At 32.3% G+C, this 19,433-nt stretch overlaps 1 protein-coding gene across 1 annotated transcript; it reads left to right on the forward strand.

Moving 5' to 3' along the window:
• Positions 1 to 10,048: 10,048 nt before the first annotated feature.
• Positions 10,049 to 11,813, forward strand: LOC112032744 (late embryogenesis abundant protein Lea5). The gene is made up of 2 exons (XM_065770220.1): positions 10,049 to 10,122; positions 11,558 to 11,813. Exons 1-2 carry the CDS (start codon positions 10,049 to 10,051, stop codon positions 11,811 to 11,813), a joined length of 330 nt encoding a protein of 109 aa, XP_065626292.1.
• The last annotated feature ends 7,620 nt before the right edge of the window (positions 11,814 to 19,433 follow it).

The raw sequence follows: 19,433 nt of genomic DNA on the forward strand, positions 1-19,433 counted from the left end.
GGATTTTTCTTTTTTCTTTTTTAGTTAGTATGGTTAAGTAGGAGTTGTGAAATTGAATTAACCATCTATTGAATGGATAGAGTATGGAGAATATGTGTCTTAAATTAATGAGGTTGAGAAAATTTGTGTCCTAAGGTAGCTTTAACAAAATATAGTTTCTTATCAAACTTTGTGGTCTATATGCATTTATGATTTTTTTTTTTTTTTTTTTTAGTTTCTTATCAAGCTTTTGAGATACATTTACTTTGTGTTGTATATAAATGTTGGGGTTGAACGAAATCTACAAAGGTCTATATTCATTCCTCATGAAAGGGACATGATAGGCAAAAAATAAGAAGGGGGTAAAAATTTGGCAGATTGGAAGGTAGCAGGAACAAATCTCACATCATTCAAAATCTTCATTACTCTGTCGACTCTCACTTTGTCTCAAAAGGGGGATATTTATTCATCTACCTTAAAAGAACAACTGAGATATGAAATGAGTACATAGCTACACAAAAAGCAATGTAGAGACACATTGGAATTCAAAAGAAAAAAAAAAATTAGCTGATGTTGAATCAACATCTTCAAGTGCACTTGGTCAGATTTTTTTAGATTTAGATATTTGAATTAGATTTGGTTTTAATTATGGTATTGGGTTTAAAATAAATTCTATATTGGGTATTTGTATTAGATTTGGTTTTGTTTTAAATAATTGGGTTAAATTAGTTTTTGGTATTTGCCTACAGTGTTTGTAATTAAAAAAATTCCCACATAAATGCGGGTTAAAAGCTAGTTTAACTAATTGTCGAAGGCAATTCGACTGAAAATTATGGTAATACAACATGTTTTTATAAGCCCACTTTTGAATTTCCTCTTCGGCCCATAGGTGACTTAGTGGTAAGCAAAACCGAAAACAAATCTCTTTGGTTCTGTCTAAAGTCCAAACCATTAGTTTTTATTTTGTATAACAGTGATCTCTAACGTCACTCTCACATGATGGATTCCACATGTGAATGACTTACTCTTACGTAAGTGAGGTATTACGCATATATCGCGTTATACATAATAACGCCTCCCAAACCACACTCTTCTAGACTTTCCAATGATTTTCCTTGGTGGACCATGTGCCACAGATGTAGACAAAAAAAAATCCAAATATCACATGAAATTGCTAATACCATTTGGGTTGCCCAATATTGGGTTAGAAAAAATGGGCCTGGCAAGTTTTTTTTAGAACTCCAGGCTCCATCACAGCACAGGAAACCGACTGATCCATGAGCCCATGATAGCATGGAGAAAATGAAGCACACCCACCCACCATATATGTGGTATATAATTGGATTTGGATCCTCCATCGTATGTAAATCATATAGATCTCACAAACAATCTATATTCTTTAAAAAAAAAAATGTGTAACTCATATGAAGTTTAATTACGAATTAAAGTATTTTTCATTAAAAAAATGAATCAAAGTATAACTTAAACCCACCTCTAAATAAATATATAAATTATTATAAAACATAACAAGATATATATGACAATCCTAAAACCACATATTAAAGATATTAAAAAACCACACCCCCATACTCCATTTCCATTGTACCCCATGGTATATATCAAACAAAACATTGTTCAACTATATTGTTATGATGCTCTTATAATAATAGTTGCTTGTGCTCTCTCATATTCAAATTTATAAATTTTTTCCCATGATTGTTAACGAGGTGTATTGTGATTTGTATATAATAAAAGTAATGTCATTATTATGTCTAAACAAATTATGCTACACTAATTATAATTTGCCACCTCAGTAAGTTATTATTATTTTTATTTTATTTTTTGTTTATCTATTATTTCTTTTATATTTATTATTATTATTATTATTATTATAGTTGAAAATTCTTCACTAACTTTGCCGATTAACCTACTTGTATTCTCCTTCTATACATACATGAATTGATAATACATTTTGATTTCCGTCAACCATTGTAAGGATATACACACATGCATAAATACATTTACATCTTTATTATTTAGTATTGTATCTCAACATTGATAAATAAATATATAAAATATAACATAAATATGGTAATCCTTTAATTTCTTCTTCTTCTTCTTCTTCTTTTAAGAATGTGATAATCGTAAAACCACCTATTAGGGGTTACAAAACCACATCCTAGTAGACCATGGTTTTAGACAAAACCACTGGTAATCCTTATTTGTAATAGTTGCCCGTGCTTTCTCATATTGTATAAATTGGTCCCAATGCCTAGCATTTTAGCAAGTCAATTGTAAGAGCCCATCAAAAAAAGAAAAAAAAATAAATAAATAAATAAATCAATTGTAAGAGACTAATAGTAAAATAACCGTGGCAATGAAATTAACACTCTTTGTTTCCCTTATGGTTGCTGCTCTAGCAATTCCAATATCTGGAGTCCAAGCCTTGGGCTATGATATTCTCATCTACGGCACTGTGTATTGCCCAAGCAGCAGCAGTATAAGTGCCAATGGTATCAACAAACGGCCCGTTTTCCCATGTAAGTTTGTTCAAGTTAATTATTTTACTTGCATGGTTCTATTTTTATATTCCAAAATTACCTAAGAAATTTTCTTTACCCCACGACTATATATACATTATTATTATTATTATTATTTTTTTTTTTTTTTTTTTTAACAGATGCTAAAATACATGTCATTTTTTTTTTTTTTTTTTTTTTTTTTTTTTTTTTTTTTTTTTTTTTTTAAGAATGTGATAATCGTAAAACCACCTATTAGGGGTTACAAAACCACATCCTAGTAGACCATGGTTTTAGACAAAACCACTGGTAATCCTTATTTGTAATAGTTGCCCGTGCTTCCTCATATTGTATAAATTGGTCCCAATGCCTAGCATTTTAGCAAGTCAATTGTAAGAGCCCATCAAAAAAAAAAAAAAAAAGGTCAATTGTAAGAGACTAATAGTAAAATAACCATGGCAATGAAATTAACTCTCTTTGTTTCCCTTATGGTTGCTGCTCTAGCAATTCCAATATCTGGAGTCCAAGCCTTGGGCTATGATATTCTCATCTACGGCACTGTGTATTGCCCAAGCAGCAGCAGTATAAGTGCCAATGGTATCAACAAACGGCCTGTTTTCCCATGTAAGTTTGTTCAAGTTAATTATTTTACTTGCATGGTTCTATTTTTATATTCCAAAATTACCTAAGAAATTTTCTTTACCCCACGACTATATATACACTATTTTTTTTTTTTTTTTATACAGATGCTAAAATACATGTCATGTGTGGAGGACAAATGGCTTCTTTTGCCGCTACCAATGGCAACGGAAAATTTTTGGCTTCCATGGATCATCAACGTTATACGGTCCCTATAATATTGAAGATTTGCAATTTAGTGGTTATCTCACCCCACTCCCGGTGCCCCAAACCTACTTTAACTACAAAAAAAAGGTTTTATAGTCATGTTTTTAAAACACAGCTATAGGTCAGAAAAACGTGGCTATAGGATGATTTGGCCTATAGTTACATTTTTTTAGGCCGCGTTTTCAAATGTGACCTAAACCCCGTGACTATAGGCCTGAGGGGTCTATGGCCGCACTTTTTCAAACGCAACCTAAGGTGAAAGCTATAGCCGCGTTTAAAACGTGGCTATAAGTGACACATTTAAAACGTGACTACAATGCGTGTGGTGCTAATTAGGCGTGCGTATGGTGCTGCAAGGTGTGCCTAGGCTGCATGGGGTGATGAGGCGTGCATATGGCATAATGCAAGTTATTTGAGATTGAAAATGTACCCATCCCTTCCATGTATAATGTATTTTATGTATTTCCCATGCAGTCATAGTGTTGGCTGCGGGAAGCCAAAAGTGAAGCACAATATAAGATCTCCTTTTATGGGATTCTCAATTTCACAAAGATTAAGAAAAAATGGTTAATGGAGTATTGAATGCAAAAATGTCTTATTTAGTAACCAGATGTGCCATTATTTTGCTCAAAACTCAAAAAGTGTCTTAAAAAGGCCACAGTGATGAGTTCACATAAGTAAAGATATATACCTCTTGCTTCAAGGAACTTTGAATGTTACTGTTAGGTGGTTGTTTCTTCTTGGCTTCAATACAGGCCTTAGGTTGTCCGAATTCCTTTTTTGAAAAAGAAAAACAAAAATGGGTTATAATCATTATGGGAATTATAATAGCAAAACAATTAGACCAAACTTGTAAATGAGCAAGGAATTAATTATGACTTCTGAATGAGTGCTCATGACCTATCTAATATGACTTCTTTCTCTAGTAAATGTCATCAGAAAATTACAACATATATGCAAAAAAAAAAAAACTAGTTTGTACAATGGTTATAAACTCATAATCAAAGCGGACACTGCACCATAATAAGGGTATAATATCTAGGGGGCAGAGTAAAATTAACTTCTGGTTTAGTAGAAGAAGCCCTCACCAAAATGTTCAAGACTTAGGAAAGCAAGTTGCAAAACAGAGAATTTAACCTCTTACCATCTTAACTCGATAAGGAGATTCAAAGATGCTATTTGATTTCCTTGAGTTTTCTATTAATTGGATCACTGTCATTGTAAAGGAACAAAATAAATCACTAGGCAATGCAGCAAAATATGTTATGAAAGGTTAAATGACATTTTGTCTTTGAATGTACTTGCAGGCAAGCAAAAAAGGAAGTACTAGCCTTTTCTGCAGAGTAAAATTAACTTCTGGTTTAGTAGAAGAAGCCCTCACCAAAATGTTCAAGACTTAGGAAAGCAAGTTGCAAAACAGAGAATTTAACCTCTTACCATCTTAACTCGATAAGGAGATTCAAAGATGCTATTTGATTTCCTTGAGTTTTCTATTAATTGGATCACTGTCATTGTAAAGGAACAAAATAAATCACTAGGCAATGCAGCAAAATATGTTATGAAAGGTTAAATGACATTTTGTCTTTGAATGTACTTGCAGGCAAGCAAAAAAGGAAGTACTAGCCTTTTCTTATGAAAGTGATAAGGAGGAGGAGTTAATATTTCTCACCTTGACTGAAACATAAGAATTTCTTTCCTAAGGTTTATTTACATAAGTGCAAATAAAATCAGTTGAATTCTTAAGAGAACCAAAAAGGCAAAGTATCCAACAACTAATGGGGTTTGCTAGTGAAAAATATGTCAAAACTTTTTGAGAGCTATGGTGGCACACTTTCTTAGTTACACTAAGACAAAAGTAGTTGAGCCTGCATTGGTACATAGAATATGAAAATGGACAAGCTAAACAAAAATGATGATAAAGAAATACATGAAGCTACCTCATAGAACGCTTGTGTCTTGAAACTTTCCTGAATGCCTGAGACCCCAAAAATTCAAAACTCTCAATTTATGAGCAAATCCATAAAAACCCACAAATTATATAACTCATTCAATTCTAGTCAAACCAACCCACACAATCAAATTCTATTACCAATCCACACCCTATAGATTTATACCTACACCGTAATCAAAACCCAAAAAAGAAATCTTTTTTTTCAAAAATTTAGTTTAATTAACAAAAAAAGAAAAAGAGAGAGTATCAAATCACCTGAATATGAGTAGTAAAAATTTTCTCAAACACTGATTGAGTTTTTGATGTGTGCAAGTGAAAGATGAAAGCTTTATAAACAAAATGGAATTGAACAGCACCAAAAAAGAGTTTTTTTTTTTTTTTTTTTAAATAAAAAACAATAACTAAAATTTAACTACCAAACAGACCCACTGAGGAGAGAGACCCGGAGGGACCGTGCCGATCGACAAGACTGCAATTCGGATCACTGAGGAGGTCTCGATGCTCGTGTCTGGCTCCATTGGTTTGGGGGGGAAGGGGGGTTGGATGATGGTGGTGAAGAAGGGTGCAACGTTTTGTAACAGGAATGGGTGTATCAGATTGGGGCCATTTTGGAATCCACAGTAGTGTCAGTTCTGAAGCGAGAGACAGGTGAGGAGAATTGATTAGAGGTGGATGATTAGAAGGTAGAGATTGGGCTTGAGAGATGGAGGCTTGGAGGGTGAGGGTTGAGATCGGGCTTGAGAGATGGAGGCTGTTATGCAATGGGAAAGGCTAGGGTTGAAAATGTTTTTAGTTTTCTATTTATACAAAGCCAAAAGTAGCGTTTTTAACCTGCAGCTATAGGCAAAATTTTTAGGTCGCGTTTAAGAAATGCGACCCCATCCCAAACTAAAGCCGCGTTTTAAACACGTGGCTTCAGACCAAATTTAAAGCTGCGTCTATAAAACGCGGCTTTAGGCAAGCTAAAGCTGCATTTTATAAACGTGGCCATAGTTAAAAATTTAAAAAAAAAAAAAAAATTTGAAATAGGAAGGTCCTATAGCCACGTTTTTTAAACGCAACAATAGCTCCACCCCCAAAAATGTGGCCATAACCACTAAAAACGCGGCTATAGACATATTCTATAGCTGCATGTTTAAAACGCGGCTTCTTTTGCCCACTTTAAGCCGCGTTTTTTAAAAACGCAACTTTATCCTGTTTGTAGCCGCGTTTTTACAAATGCAGCCTAAGACTCGCGTGTTTTTTAGTGTTTGGGGCACTTGGAATCATCCTTGAATTACATAGGGGATACTATTTCTGGGGATCTTAAAATTTCAAGCATTATTCCAGTGGGATTTCATATAGTTCCTTAAGCTTGAGCAATAAAAGCATTAGATGCATAATGATAGTTTTCATGAACAAGATCAAAATAATCAATCACTACTATGGTAGCATTTTTCTTTCCAAGTACTCTTAATGATAGTATCTCTTTAATTTATGAATATGAACTTATTTGCAGTACTTTAGGGTTTATCTCTAATAATAATAATAAAGATTTTATCTAAACTTGTTTAAAAAGTATGAATTCATTTTAGGAAAAGGATAAAGTTTGGCATTCTTACTGTAAAAATTAACATGGCTACATATTTTAAAATTTTAATCGTTGGATTGTTTGTTTTTTGTGTTTTTAATACACATGTTAAATTTCATGCCAAATAGATGTTAATTATTATTCCATCCGTACATTTATTTTGTATACATAATTTCAGATTACAAAAACTTGAAATTTAAACATTTTATTGATGACATAGCTGTTAATCTTTGATCTTCTAGAAATTTTACCAACATAAATGATATTAAAAGAAAAAAAAAATGCAATCCAATGGTGAATTTAATCATGTCTAATAAAAAGATATTAAATGTAGTTGTAGCCAAATTTTGCCCTTGAGGAAATAACAAATGTTCACAACAATTTGAAATATTCTTCAATTAGTCTATCTTCTTACACATGCAATTAAAAAAAATTAAATTTCAAATTATAATAGATCTATGTGAGGTTGATATATGTGCAAAGTTATATATTAATTTGAAAATGTCGCAAACTTTTATTATGTCACATAAAATGGTTATTTTATCACCTCCCATTTCAAGGTACTTTAAATACTTTATTTTTATCATGGGTATTTCAAGTCAAACTTTGCACATATATTAATGTGCATTAAATGTTTTATTAAATAATTTTTTTATAATTTGTTTAAAAAAAGAGATTAAATTCTATAAGGATGGGGTAAAACCTATGTTTTACACCATCCAATAAGTGATTGTCACATTAGCATTTTATTTAAAATTTATTAAAATTCAATACATCCTATCATACCTAATAACATCTCAATAGATTCCCAATTTGGTTGAATTTATATATGGGTATTAGAATTGATTGAGTATGATTGTGTTTATTCTTAAATATGTAATAAGATGATGTGGCATGTTAGGATTGGAGGGGTAAAACATGAGTTTTACACCACATCCTTATAGAATTTAATCTCTCAAAAAAAAAAGTCAAACTGTACATTTATATCTATGAAAGCGCACATATCCACCATGAATTTTGGAAAATAACAAGTGCTCTAAGCCCACTTTGTGAACTTCCTCTTGGAGCCCATGGGTGAGCTTAGTGGTAAAAAAGAAAGAATGTAAAAAATTCGCTTTCACCCTCCAAAGTCTACACCATGAATTTCCAATGATTTTCCTTGTTAGACATGTGCCAGATAGATGTAAAAACAAATAAAAACAAACAAACAAAAAAAACTAACAAAAAAAAAAAAAAAACAAAACAAAAAAGAAGTACAAGGTTAACGGATCCAATAACACCTGAAATTGCTAATTCCATTTGGGTTGCCCAATATTGGGTTAAGAGAAAATGGGCCTTGATTTAATTTTTCAACAAAACTTCGAAGCTGCGAAGTTTGCTAGTATTGCGTTTGGTACAAGCAAGTTTGTCTTTAGCTCGAAGGCTCCATCACAGCACAGGGAAGCCAACTGAGCCATGATTGCATGAAGAAAACGAAGCACACCCACCCACCACCATATGCTAGGCGGCAAGGTCGGTGCCAGTGTTCCCAATGTTGTCTCTAGCCCCTATGCTTAATTTTGATCACGTCCACACTGCGTTACTCGATGCCTCCAATCTAATCTAATCACGTCGTTGTGTCCCAAAATTATACAATTTATTATTATTCTGCTGAGTTGTTGAATGACATCCACAATGAAAACTTTCGTGCAAGGTTTATGATTGATGGTGTCTATATTATATATGAGAGCAATTAACAATTAGCAATTTACATATATACACAAGTTTTGACAGCAAATATTAACACAATATGGGCTATGAAGGTATGAATTGCTTCTTCTTCTTTTTTTAATTGCATTTAAATGTAAGGATTATGAAAAGTTGAAGGGTTAGAATTGTGTCCAATATAGTACTAATGCACTAGACACAAACCATGTCTAAAGTTGAAAACCATCATAATCTTGTAGATGCTTTTGGGCCATCACGTTCTTGTTCTCCAATTTATATAATTGCAAATCTACAAATAATTTACTTTGAAGATTTTCTTAACAACTCTTCAAAATTTTCAAATTATGATGCTTTATTCTTTTACTTTGTGTGCATGATTCAAATAGTTGTAAAATGACCCTACAATTTTCCAAGTCAATTAAACTCAATACTCATAGTCAACATTAACACCAAAATTTTTTAAAAAGTAGTGTACAAACAAATAAAGCTTCAAAATTGATTGTCATAAGCTTTTTAAAAAATAATTATAATGCTAAGTATAGTTGTCGATACTAATGACCTATTTGGTTATAGTGTTTAAATAATAAAAACAGTTGTTTAAGCGCCCTAATACGTATTTTTATACAATTTTTTCACTTATATATATTTTTATAAAATTTAAATAATGTTACTATAAATATCTTAATAAAATACCCTAATTTGAGCTTAACTTTCGAGTGAAATTTAACTTGGCACGTTGTTCACATTGATGAACCATCAATAAATCATTTGAAAAGCCATGTTTATATAGCTAACAAACAACTTTGATTTCCAGCAAAAAAAAATAAAAAAAATAAACAAATAAACAAACAAACAACTTTGATTGAGCTTGATTGACTGGTGACAAAGCAAAAATTCAGAGGCCATAATAAAATCAAACCCCGATACTTGTGAATCACATAAAGTTAATTATTGTTCAATTAAGAAGATAAGATTGTAGCCTTGGGGAAGAAAAAATAATAATAATAATAATGAAGAAGATAAGATTATCTTGGTACAGACACGTATAATGGGTATCACCTTTTTGTGACCTTGTACACAGGAAATTTGGGTTAACTTTAGCAGGTTTGTGACTTGTCCAACATGCAAAAACCACGTGTCTGAGCCATAGAAAAACATTTGATAAGACCTTGACACGCTCTTATTTTTCTTTACAAAGTCATTGAATTTGAAAGCACTTTCACTTCTTTCTAGAAAAGCCAACTAATCACCTCGAGCAGTGCCACCCTACTTTTCCTTCTATATAACTAAACACAAAAACCCTAGTTTTTCTTTACGCCACCACACACAGAACAAAGAGAGCGAGCTTCAGAACAAGCTGCTGTGGAAGTCTCTTTTCTCTTCTTGGGAAAGTTTTTCCAAGAAGAAACAGCTTCTACAGCAGCAACACCAACAAAATAAGTTGTTAGTAGCTGTTGGATCAAATAATATTATCAGATGGCTCGCTCTCTCACTCAGGCTAAGCTTCTTGCTGAGTCCATTGCAGATGGTTTTTCTCTCTTTATCAATCGGTAAGTTATACAATGTTCAAAACCCACTTTTTGTTTTCGTTCAAAAAATGAATATACGGTGTATTTTTTTTTTCTTCTTCTTGTTATTTTTGTGTTTGATAATATCGTAGTACTAGGCCATTGATTGGACTTGGAGTGGGATTTTTTGTTTTTACTTTGATTTGTTGTCATTAAAATAAAAGAAAAAAAAGGTACAGTGGATGATAGGATTCTAGCTATTTTGTGTATGATCATATCAGATTGGGCCTTGATTTGAATTTTTTGAAGAAAACAAATCTAATCTAAATAACCTGCATTGAATGAGACTCAGGGTCTCGAGGAATAGCTCCATGATTTGAGGGGACACGAGTGCAGCGTCCCAACATTTGATTTTGACATTTTTCGAATCAAAATATGACTTTCTGTTTTGCCCAAACAAAACAACAAATTTAACTGAATAATAAGTCCACTACTAACTGGAGATGAATAATACCGAGTTTTTTTCTTTTGTCACAGTCTGATAATCTTTTTTTTTTTTTTTTTTTTTTTTCTTGTCACATGGTCTGATAATCGAATCAAATGCCTTCTCTTTTAAGTTGGAATGGGGTAAGTTTAGGAATTTAATTTATATAATTGTTTCCTGCATAAATTTCTCGACTTAGAATGGATTTGGGTAAACATTATTTTATTAGCTTTTTTTTATTAAAAAAATCAGTCTTTATTTAACAAAAAAATAAAAAGATTTTAGAAAACTATAGTCTATAAATAAACCTATAGTTTTATAATTCTTTATTAAGACTTAATTATTCGAGCTAAGTTGAAAAGCTACCATATGTACTCGAATAAAATTGTCATGATTAGTCCCATTTTTGTCACGCTTTTTGAAGGGCAAAGTCCATACTATGGCTAAGTTAGGTGCTGGAGTTCAGAGATTTTACCAAAATAGGTGTGTTAGAGAAATATTAGCCCAATTTGATAAACCCAAGTTGAATCATACTATGTGGCGAATTAATACATCCAAATGTAGTGAGAAAACTATAAACTACAATAGGAGTCCCATTGCCAATTTACTAACAGATTTAGCCTATAATTCTTGTCTTAGAGACACAGATCATTCGCAGGTTAATTGACTCTACATGTTTTCAATGAAAACATCCAAATTCAAATCCCCATCTCTAATGTAACTATTACCGGAGTTGCTCCCTTTATGCATACGCAATATTATAGTTTAATACTAATCAACCTTTTAGTATTGTTCACTTAGTCCAAGAGACAAAAAACAAAAAACAATATGGCCAATCCATCATCTTCAGAATTAGAGTACTCTTTACTTAAAGCATTATCATATTATATTTCATTATTAATAAGTAAATTTTCATCAACGCAATTATTAATGGATAGAATAAATAATTGTTTAGCTTGTAATGATGGTTTATGTCTTGATTGGTGTGGACAGGCGGGGTTATGCGGCTGCATCACATGCCTCAGTGTCGGCAAGCTTAGCTAATGGAGGAGGGTCTAGTAGTGGTAGGAGTAGAATCCTGATGAGTAAAATAGAAGAGAGGGCTTCGATGAAAGAAGATTCTGGGGCCTCTTCAGCATGGGCCCCAGACCCAGTTACTGGGTACTACAGGCCCATTAATCATGCAGCGGAAATTGATGCAGTCGAGCTTCGAAATCTGCTGTTGAACCACAAGGTGAGAGCACGCTAAAAGCCATGGAGGTCACTGATCACATGTGGTTTTATCAGAGGATTCTGTGCTGCCTTTTGGACTTATTGTGGAACCATTTCTGACTGTGTTTGTGGTATTGCACCTTTGTTGAATTATCTATGGCAATGAGTGACTATCTAGTACGTACTGTGGTTTCAGTTATTTACATGGACTATGGAGAAGTAAGCCAGTTACTTTTTTATGTAATAATAATGATGATGTTCCTCGTCTCTTATTTTATTTTTTTAATGCTTTGTGAGTATATCAACAAATATGCAATTCTTAGTTACATACCCCTTTATCTCAACCATATGAACATCTTGAATTTTATAATCAAACGTGATAAAATCCCAAAAATAGTTAAGAGTTTATGTTAACACTATTAGTTTATCTAAGAGATCAAATCATGTCACTAGTTTCAACATTTTCTTGATCCATACTTTTTTTTTTCAGTCTAAAAAGCATGGATATAACGAAATTTCAGTGTTCATGTCCACACAGTAAATTTTTCCATGTTTGTGTCCAATACGACTGTATCACACTTCTAACTTAAAATATGCTCGTGTTTGTGATATCTCGAAAAGATTTTATTTTGGACACGATCAAAACACTTCAGTGACTCGATCATATATAACATCGTTGTGATACAATCTTCTATATATGATGACTAATATAATTGAAAAGGAAAGGGAAAGATCTTGCACAATCGAAAATGTTGACTAAGTTACTTCGATTAAATCATTCAGCAAAAGAAAAGTTACTTGGATTAAGTCAGTCATTGTTTTCAGCCTCAAATCAACGTTCATCTATCTCTCTCTTTGGATCAATAATCAATCAATCATCTGATCACTTTGACCACAATAATGATACATACACTCAAAGTCTCTCTCTCTCTCTCTCTCTCTCTCTCTCTCTCTCTCTCTCTCAGATTTACACCTAACAAAAATTCGTCTTGGATTTTTTTTAAAACTTATGGATTTATGTATTATATAACTTTTTTTTTTTTAATTTGAGTATTTTTTATTTGTATTAAAAAAAATAATGAACTGGAAACTACTAGTACTTTCAAAGTAAAAGTTTGCCACTCTAAGAGCATCTCTATCAGTGTAGCCATTCAGGTATATTTGCTAAAATTTGGAGAATCTGTGCATTGTTTATGCTCCAGCAGACTCGGTAAACATAGATTTTTTTTTTTTGCTCATGAACAGTAGCTCATCAAGTCTGATGGGCTACTGTTCATTAGCAATAGAATTTCTTAGATTAAAAAATTGTCCCAGCTACTTTTATATCAATTATTTCTCTATCTCCGGATTTCTTTTTTTTTTTTTCCTCTCATTATCTCCGTTTCTCACATAAATCCAAACACAAAACAAAATCCAATTCTTAAAATAAAGTTGAATCAGAACAAGCAAATATGAAATTCTCTCTCTCTCTCTCTCTCTCTCTCTCTCTCTCTCTCTCTCTCTCTCTCTCTCTCTCTCTCTCTCTCTCATGTGAAGCAAATGTGAAAGGCTGGAAGGTTCTGGAGGTGAAAAAGAAAATAAAAAGAAGGGGACACTTGTGTGGAGGAGGAAAATAAGAAAAAGAAAAAATGAAAAAATGAAATGAAACATGGACGGTGGATGAAAATGAAACGAAGAAAAATAATATAAAAAATAAAAATTCTAATTGAAAAATACTATCATAATATTTTTACAATATTTTTACAATAAATTTTAAGTAACAGATTGTTATTAGTTAATATTGGTGAGTAAAAAAATAATTTCAGTGGTGGATTCAAATTAGAACTAGTAATAACTTTTCACATAAATTTTGTTGTGAAAGTATTGCGAAAAATGTTGTAAATATAACACTTTTCATTAAAAAATATAATTATTGGGAATAAATATAGGAAGAATAAATGATGATAAATAATGAATGAAAAAATAATATTTAAATGAGATAGAGAATGGGATAGAGAATCTGTTAGAAGTGTATTTAAAAAAGTGGGTAGGGAAAAACTAAATGTCACCGTTCGTTAGCCAAATAGTACAAAAATTTGACTATTCTGCTAGAGATGCTCTAATTTAGTTGTTCATCAAACAAAAAATAAGTAACTTGACGACGTGGTGGAGGGCTTTCAAATCATAGTTAACTTGTACAAGACAACTCATTCTAAAACTTTGGTCTCTAGGTCAGTAGTTGAGCCAATAGGTCTCCACTCACCAGTTGAACCATAGAGTCAGTAAATAAATAAATAAATAAAAGTGTTATTGATCATAAAAATAAATAGGTAAATTGAAAAAATAGACATGTCTAAATTACTAATTAGTGGTGGAGCATTTTAATAAATGAATGATTAATGAGTTGGCAAATTTTAATGAAAAGATGTCGGAGTTTTATACAGTAGATAAGGAGTTAGTGTGTTAATCAAATTTGAAATCCTACATTGATAAAGATATAGAGTAATTATTAATTTATGGGTCATGTTAATAGAATATTCTTAACGTAAATATTAATAAATCATAATAGATAAGTTTTAACACCACTTTGAAAATATAAAAAACTATCAATAAAATTTATTATTTTATTATTTTCTTAATAAAATAATTTTTAAACCAATACGCTTAGGCATACGCACAGGGTAAAAAAGGTATTCTCCTCTTGTACAATCAAAATAGCTAAGCAAAAAATAAAAAGCGGAGAGCATCTCCAGGGGCTTGGGCATCCGGCTCTAGTAGCCAAAATTTGAAGAATGTGCTGCACTGTAGATGCTCCAACATGCTCCAACAGCTTCGGCAAATGTGAATTTTTTTTTTGGCTAATGAACAGTAGCCCATCAAGTCTGATGGGCTACTATTCATTCTTCAAATATATATTTTCTATTATAATAATGATGTGATGTATAAAAAAATGTTGGAAGATGTGTAGTTGTTAAAAAAATAAAAAATAATGAATGAAAAAATAATATTTAAATGAGATAGAGAATAGGATAGAGAATCTGTTGGAAGTGTATTTGAAAAAGTGAGTAGGCAAAAGCTAAATGTCACTGTTCATTAGCCAAACAGTACAAAAATTTGGCTAATCTGCTGGAGATGCTCATGGATTCCAATATCCTCATGGATGAGACATGGATAATATGAGAGGCACCTCCACTTGGGGGCCACTTTTGACCCACTCAACGAGGGTACTATAACTAGTGGCCCAAGCCGGCTTGCATATATATAAACTTCCTTGGCTTTGCTTCACAGTTCACAATGAAGGTTGCCTATATTTTGTTTCACCAAAATGCTGATTCTGGGGCCTCGCATTGTGCTTGTTTGGCCTGAGTAGTAGCTTTAAATTAACAAGAATTATTAAATTATAAAGGGGCTATGTTTTATTGGGATTGTATTATGGTGGGACTAGGTTTTCAGGGTCAATATTTAAGGACTCACTTCTTAACCACGACCTCACATGAACCCATGTCAGCACAAGCGATAGGGCAGTAGGGTTATGTGATACTTGTGAGTTGTGACATTGACTACATACATGTTCTTTTAGACCTTTACCTATAAATAAGACATCTGATATATTGTTCAGGTAAATCAAAGCTAAATAACGCAAACCAAGACAGAAAATTTATGGCAACTAAAAATTACATTAATGTACAAGTTTCACGTGAGTCTCTTACTTATTTTATTTAATTTTTACCTATTAGTATTTTAAACAAAATGTTTTCAACAAAAAACTAGATAAGATGTTTTTAAACAGACATGTCAATCTTTCTTTTTTCTTTTTTTGAAGGGGGATAATTATGTCATTTTCTATAAGACGCCCCATCATGCTAGTAATGTATTAACCTCTCTAATTTCACTTTCTCACAATAGTTCGCCCCAATTAGTACTTGAATTAATTGATCTACTTGTAAAGATTTTGTGTCATAACATAGTTAGGGTAGTGATGGTTGTGTTCCTATGTTCATACAATCAAATATCGGAGGAATTATTAAGAGCATCGCAGTCGATACGAGATGAGACTTATACCTAAGAAATTTGCATACAAGGGAGAGTGATCCATTTGATGGGCTCCCCATAGCAATGTTGGCTCTGTGTATTTATTATTAGTCATATGTGAAGTGTGAACACCAACAACCACTAGTATAGTGTTGTCAAGTTTATCGTAAGTATTTTCTAGTGAATACTAAATAGAAAGTGACAACTTATAGTCGATGTTCATCATATGTCTTCATGTTCTTGTTACTTGTTTTTCGTACCTCTACACCTTTTTTCACACCTTAGACATGTTCTTGACAACTGGCCTTGAGAAATATAGAGAGTAGACATGTTCTTGACCTTTGTCGTCACTTTAGATAAATATAGCTTAATATACTAAAACTGCATGGATCCGTGTGATCCCTAGTTGATTAAATTTAGCCAAGCATGAGTAGGAAATGAGAAATTATACATAACAGGAGAGAGGACAAAGGAACTCAAAAACTCAGAAAAGCTATAGATCCCTTCAAAATAGAGGGACACACGCTTGGGAACATGTATACAGGTGTTAAAATAAAAAGGAAATAAATAAATAAATGAGAGAGAGAGAGAGAGTTATTAATGTGATTTGCCTTATGGTCACTGTACACAATAGAAAACCTAAACAATTACATCTTAAACATACTGATTTGTACTTTTGTAGTTACAAGAAACTGAATAAAAATGTATGTATAAAAAAACACATTCGGTTTAGCTTGTTAACCCTAAATCACCATAATCTATGGTATTACGAAATCACGATAACTAAAAAAATTAGTACAAAACTATGTTATGCACATTCAAAATTATATACTTATATGCTTTAAGGATATTGGGCTACACAATTATGAATTATGGTAATAACTCAATATGTTCTAATAATATAGTTTTTGTTGATTATTTGAAGTCATGCAACCAATATGCCCCTCATTTGGTTGCGCTATGTGTTGGATTGACTGAACCCTTTTTGATATACAAGAACATCATTAAATAAAATAAAAATACAAGAAATGAAATTGCAAGTTTACAAAATGAGTTTTTTTTTTTTTTTTTTTTTCACTTGAGGCTTTGTTTGGTTGGGTGAATGGAAAAGTGAGTGTGTGAACACCAACAACCACTAGTATAGTGTTGTCAAGTTTATCGTAAGTATTTTCTAGTGAATACTAAATAGAAAGTGACAACTTATAGTCGATGTTCATCATATGTCTTCATGTTCTTGTTACTTGTTTTTCGTACCTCTACACCTTTTTTCACACCTTAGACATGTTCTTGACAACTGGCCTTGAGAAATATAGAGAGTAGACATGTTCTTGACCTTTGTCGTCACTTTAGATAAATATAGCTTAATATACTAAAACTGCATGGATCCGTGTGATCCCTAGTTGATTAAATTTAGCCAAGCATGAGTAGGAAATGAGAAATTATACATAACAGGAGAGAGGACAAAGGAACTCAAAAACTCAGAAAAGCTATAGATCCCTTCAAAATAGAGGGACACACGCTTGGGAACATGTATACAGGTGTTAAAATAAAAAGGAAATAAATAAATAAATGAGAGAGAGAGAGAGAGTTATTAATGTGATTTGCCTTATGGTCACTGTACACAATAGAAAACCTAAACAATTACATCTTAAACATACTGATTTGTACTTTTGTAGTTACAAGAAACTGAATAAAAATGTATGTATAAAAAAACACATTCGGTTTAGCTTGTTAACCCTAAATCACCATAATCTATGGTATTACGAAATCACGATAACTAAAAAAATTAGTACAAAACTATGTTATGCACATTCAAAATTATATACTTATATGCTTTAAGGATATTGGGCTACACAATTATGAATTATGGTAATAACTCAATATGTTCTAATAATATAGTTTTTGTTGATTATTTGAAGTCATGCAACCAATATGCCCCTCATTTGGTTGCGCTATGTGTTGGATTGACTGAACCCTTTTTGATATACAAGAACATCATTAAATAAAATAAAAATACAAGAAATGAAATTGCAAGTTTACAAAATGAGTTTTTTTTTTTTTTTTTTTTTCACTTGAGGCTTTGTTTGGTTGGGTGAATGGAAAAGTGAGAAGATATAAAATATTTGTGTTTTCTACCATATGTATTTGGTAGAGATGATAAAAAGTGAAAAGATAGAAACTAAATTATTATTATGTCCTTATTATTAAAAGTAGAAAGATAAAAAATTAGGGATGATTTTGTACTTTCATTTTCATTACCATTTTTTCTCCCATTTTATCCCCAATTTGGGAGGGAGGAAAATAGTGGGCTTGGCTGCCTGGGTGGAAAACTACATCCAACACTTTTTTTTTCCTCTACCTTTTCACTTTTTCCTCCCCCTTTTCACTCCAACCAGACCATGAAAAATTACATTTTGTATTTCCTAGGTTTTACTCTCCTCATTTTTCATCCTCTTCCTTTTCACCCCAACCAAACATAGCGTAAGGGACAAGATTTTGTTCCAAACAATCAAAAGGAATAATCATCCTCCCTTTGCGCTTAACATGGCCTTAATGGAAGGAAAGAATGAAGAAGGCAAAACATCGACTGACTTGGTTCAACTTCAAAGAGACCATATGATCAAAATGTGAGTTGTTACATACTTGCATTTCCTTCTTTGTTGATCCCAACATAGGAGCAACACTTAGAGGTACAGACTAATAGATTTGATATTTTCTAACAGATAGATTATATCCCAATCAGGGCCGGGTTGTCTTTTGAGTCCCCATCACAGATCAAGTTGGCTATTATCATTTCTTTAGCAACATGTGCACCCCAACAATCACTCTGTGTTTTTTTTTTTTTTTTTTTTTTTTTTTTTTTTTTTTTCACTTGAGGCTTTGTTTGGTTGGGTGAATGGAAAAGTGAGAAGATATAAAATATTTGTGTTTTCTACCATATGTATTTGGTAGAGATGATAAAAAGTGAAAAGATAAAAACTAAATTATTATTATGTCCTTATTATTAAAAGTAGAAATATAGAAAATTAGGGATGATTTTGTACTTTCATTTTCATTACCATTTTTTCTCCCATTTTATCCCCAATTTGGGAGGGAGGAAAATAGTGGGCTTGGCTGCCTGGGTGGAAAACTACATCCAACACTTTTTTTTTTCCTCTACCTTTTCACTTTTTCCTCTCCCTTTTCACTCCAACCAGACCATGAAAAATTACATTTTGTATTTCCTAGGTCTTACTCTCCTCATTTTTCATCCTCTTCCTTTTCACCCCAACCAAACATAGCATAAGGGACAAGATTTTGTTCCAAACAATCAAAAGGTATAATCATCCTCCATTTGCGTTTAACATGGCCTTAATGGAAGGAAAGAATGAAGAAGGCAAAACATCGACTGACTTGGTTCAACTTCAAAGAGGCCATATGATCAAAATGTGAGTTGTTACATACTTGCATTTCCTTCTCTGTTGATCCCAACATAGGAGCAACACTTGGAGGTACAGACTAATAGATTTGATATTCTAACAGATAGATTATATCCCAATCAGGGCCGGGTTGTCTTTTGAGTCCCCATCACAGATCAAGTTGGCTATTATCATTTCTTTAGCAACATGTGCACCCCAACAATCACTCTGTGTTGTTGCCATCAGAC

Source organism: Quercus suber, unplaced genomic scaffold, assembly GCF_002906115.3.
Source record: "Quercus suber isolate HL8 unplaced genomic scaffold, Cork oak 2.0 scaffold_167A, whole genome shotgun sequence".
In the NCBI taxonomy this organism is placed as follows: Eukaryota; Viridiplantae; Streptophyta; class Magnoliopsida; order Fagales; family Fagaceae; genus Quercus; species Quercus suber.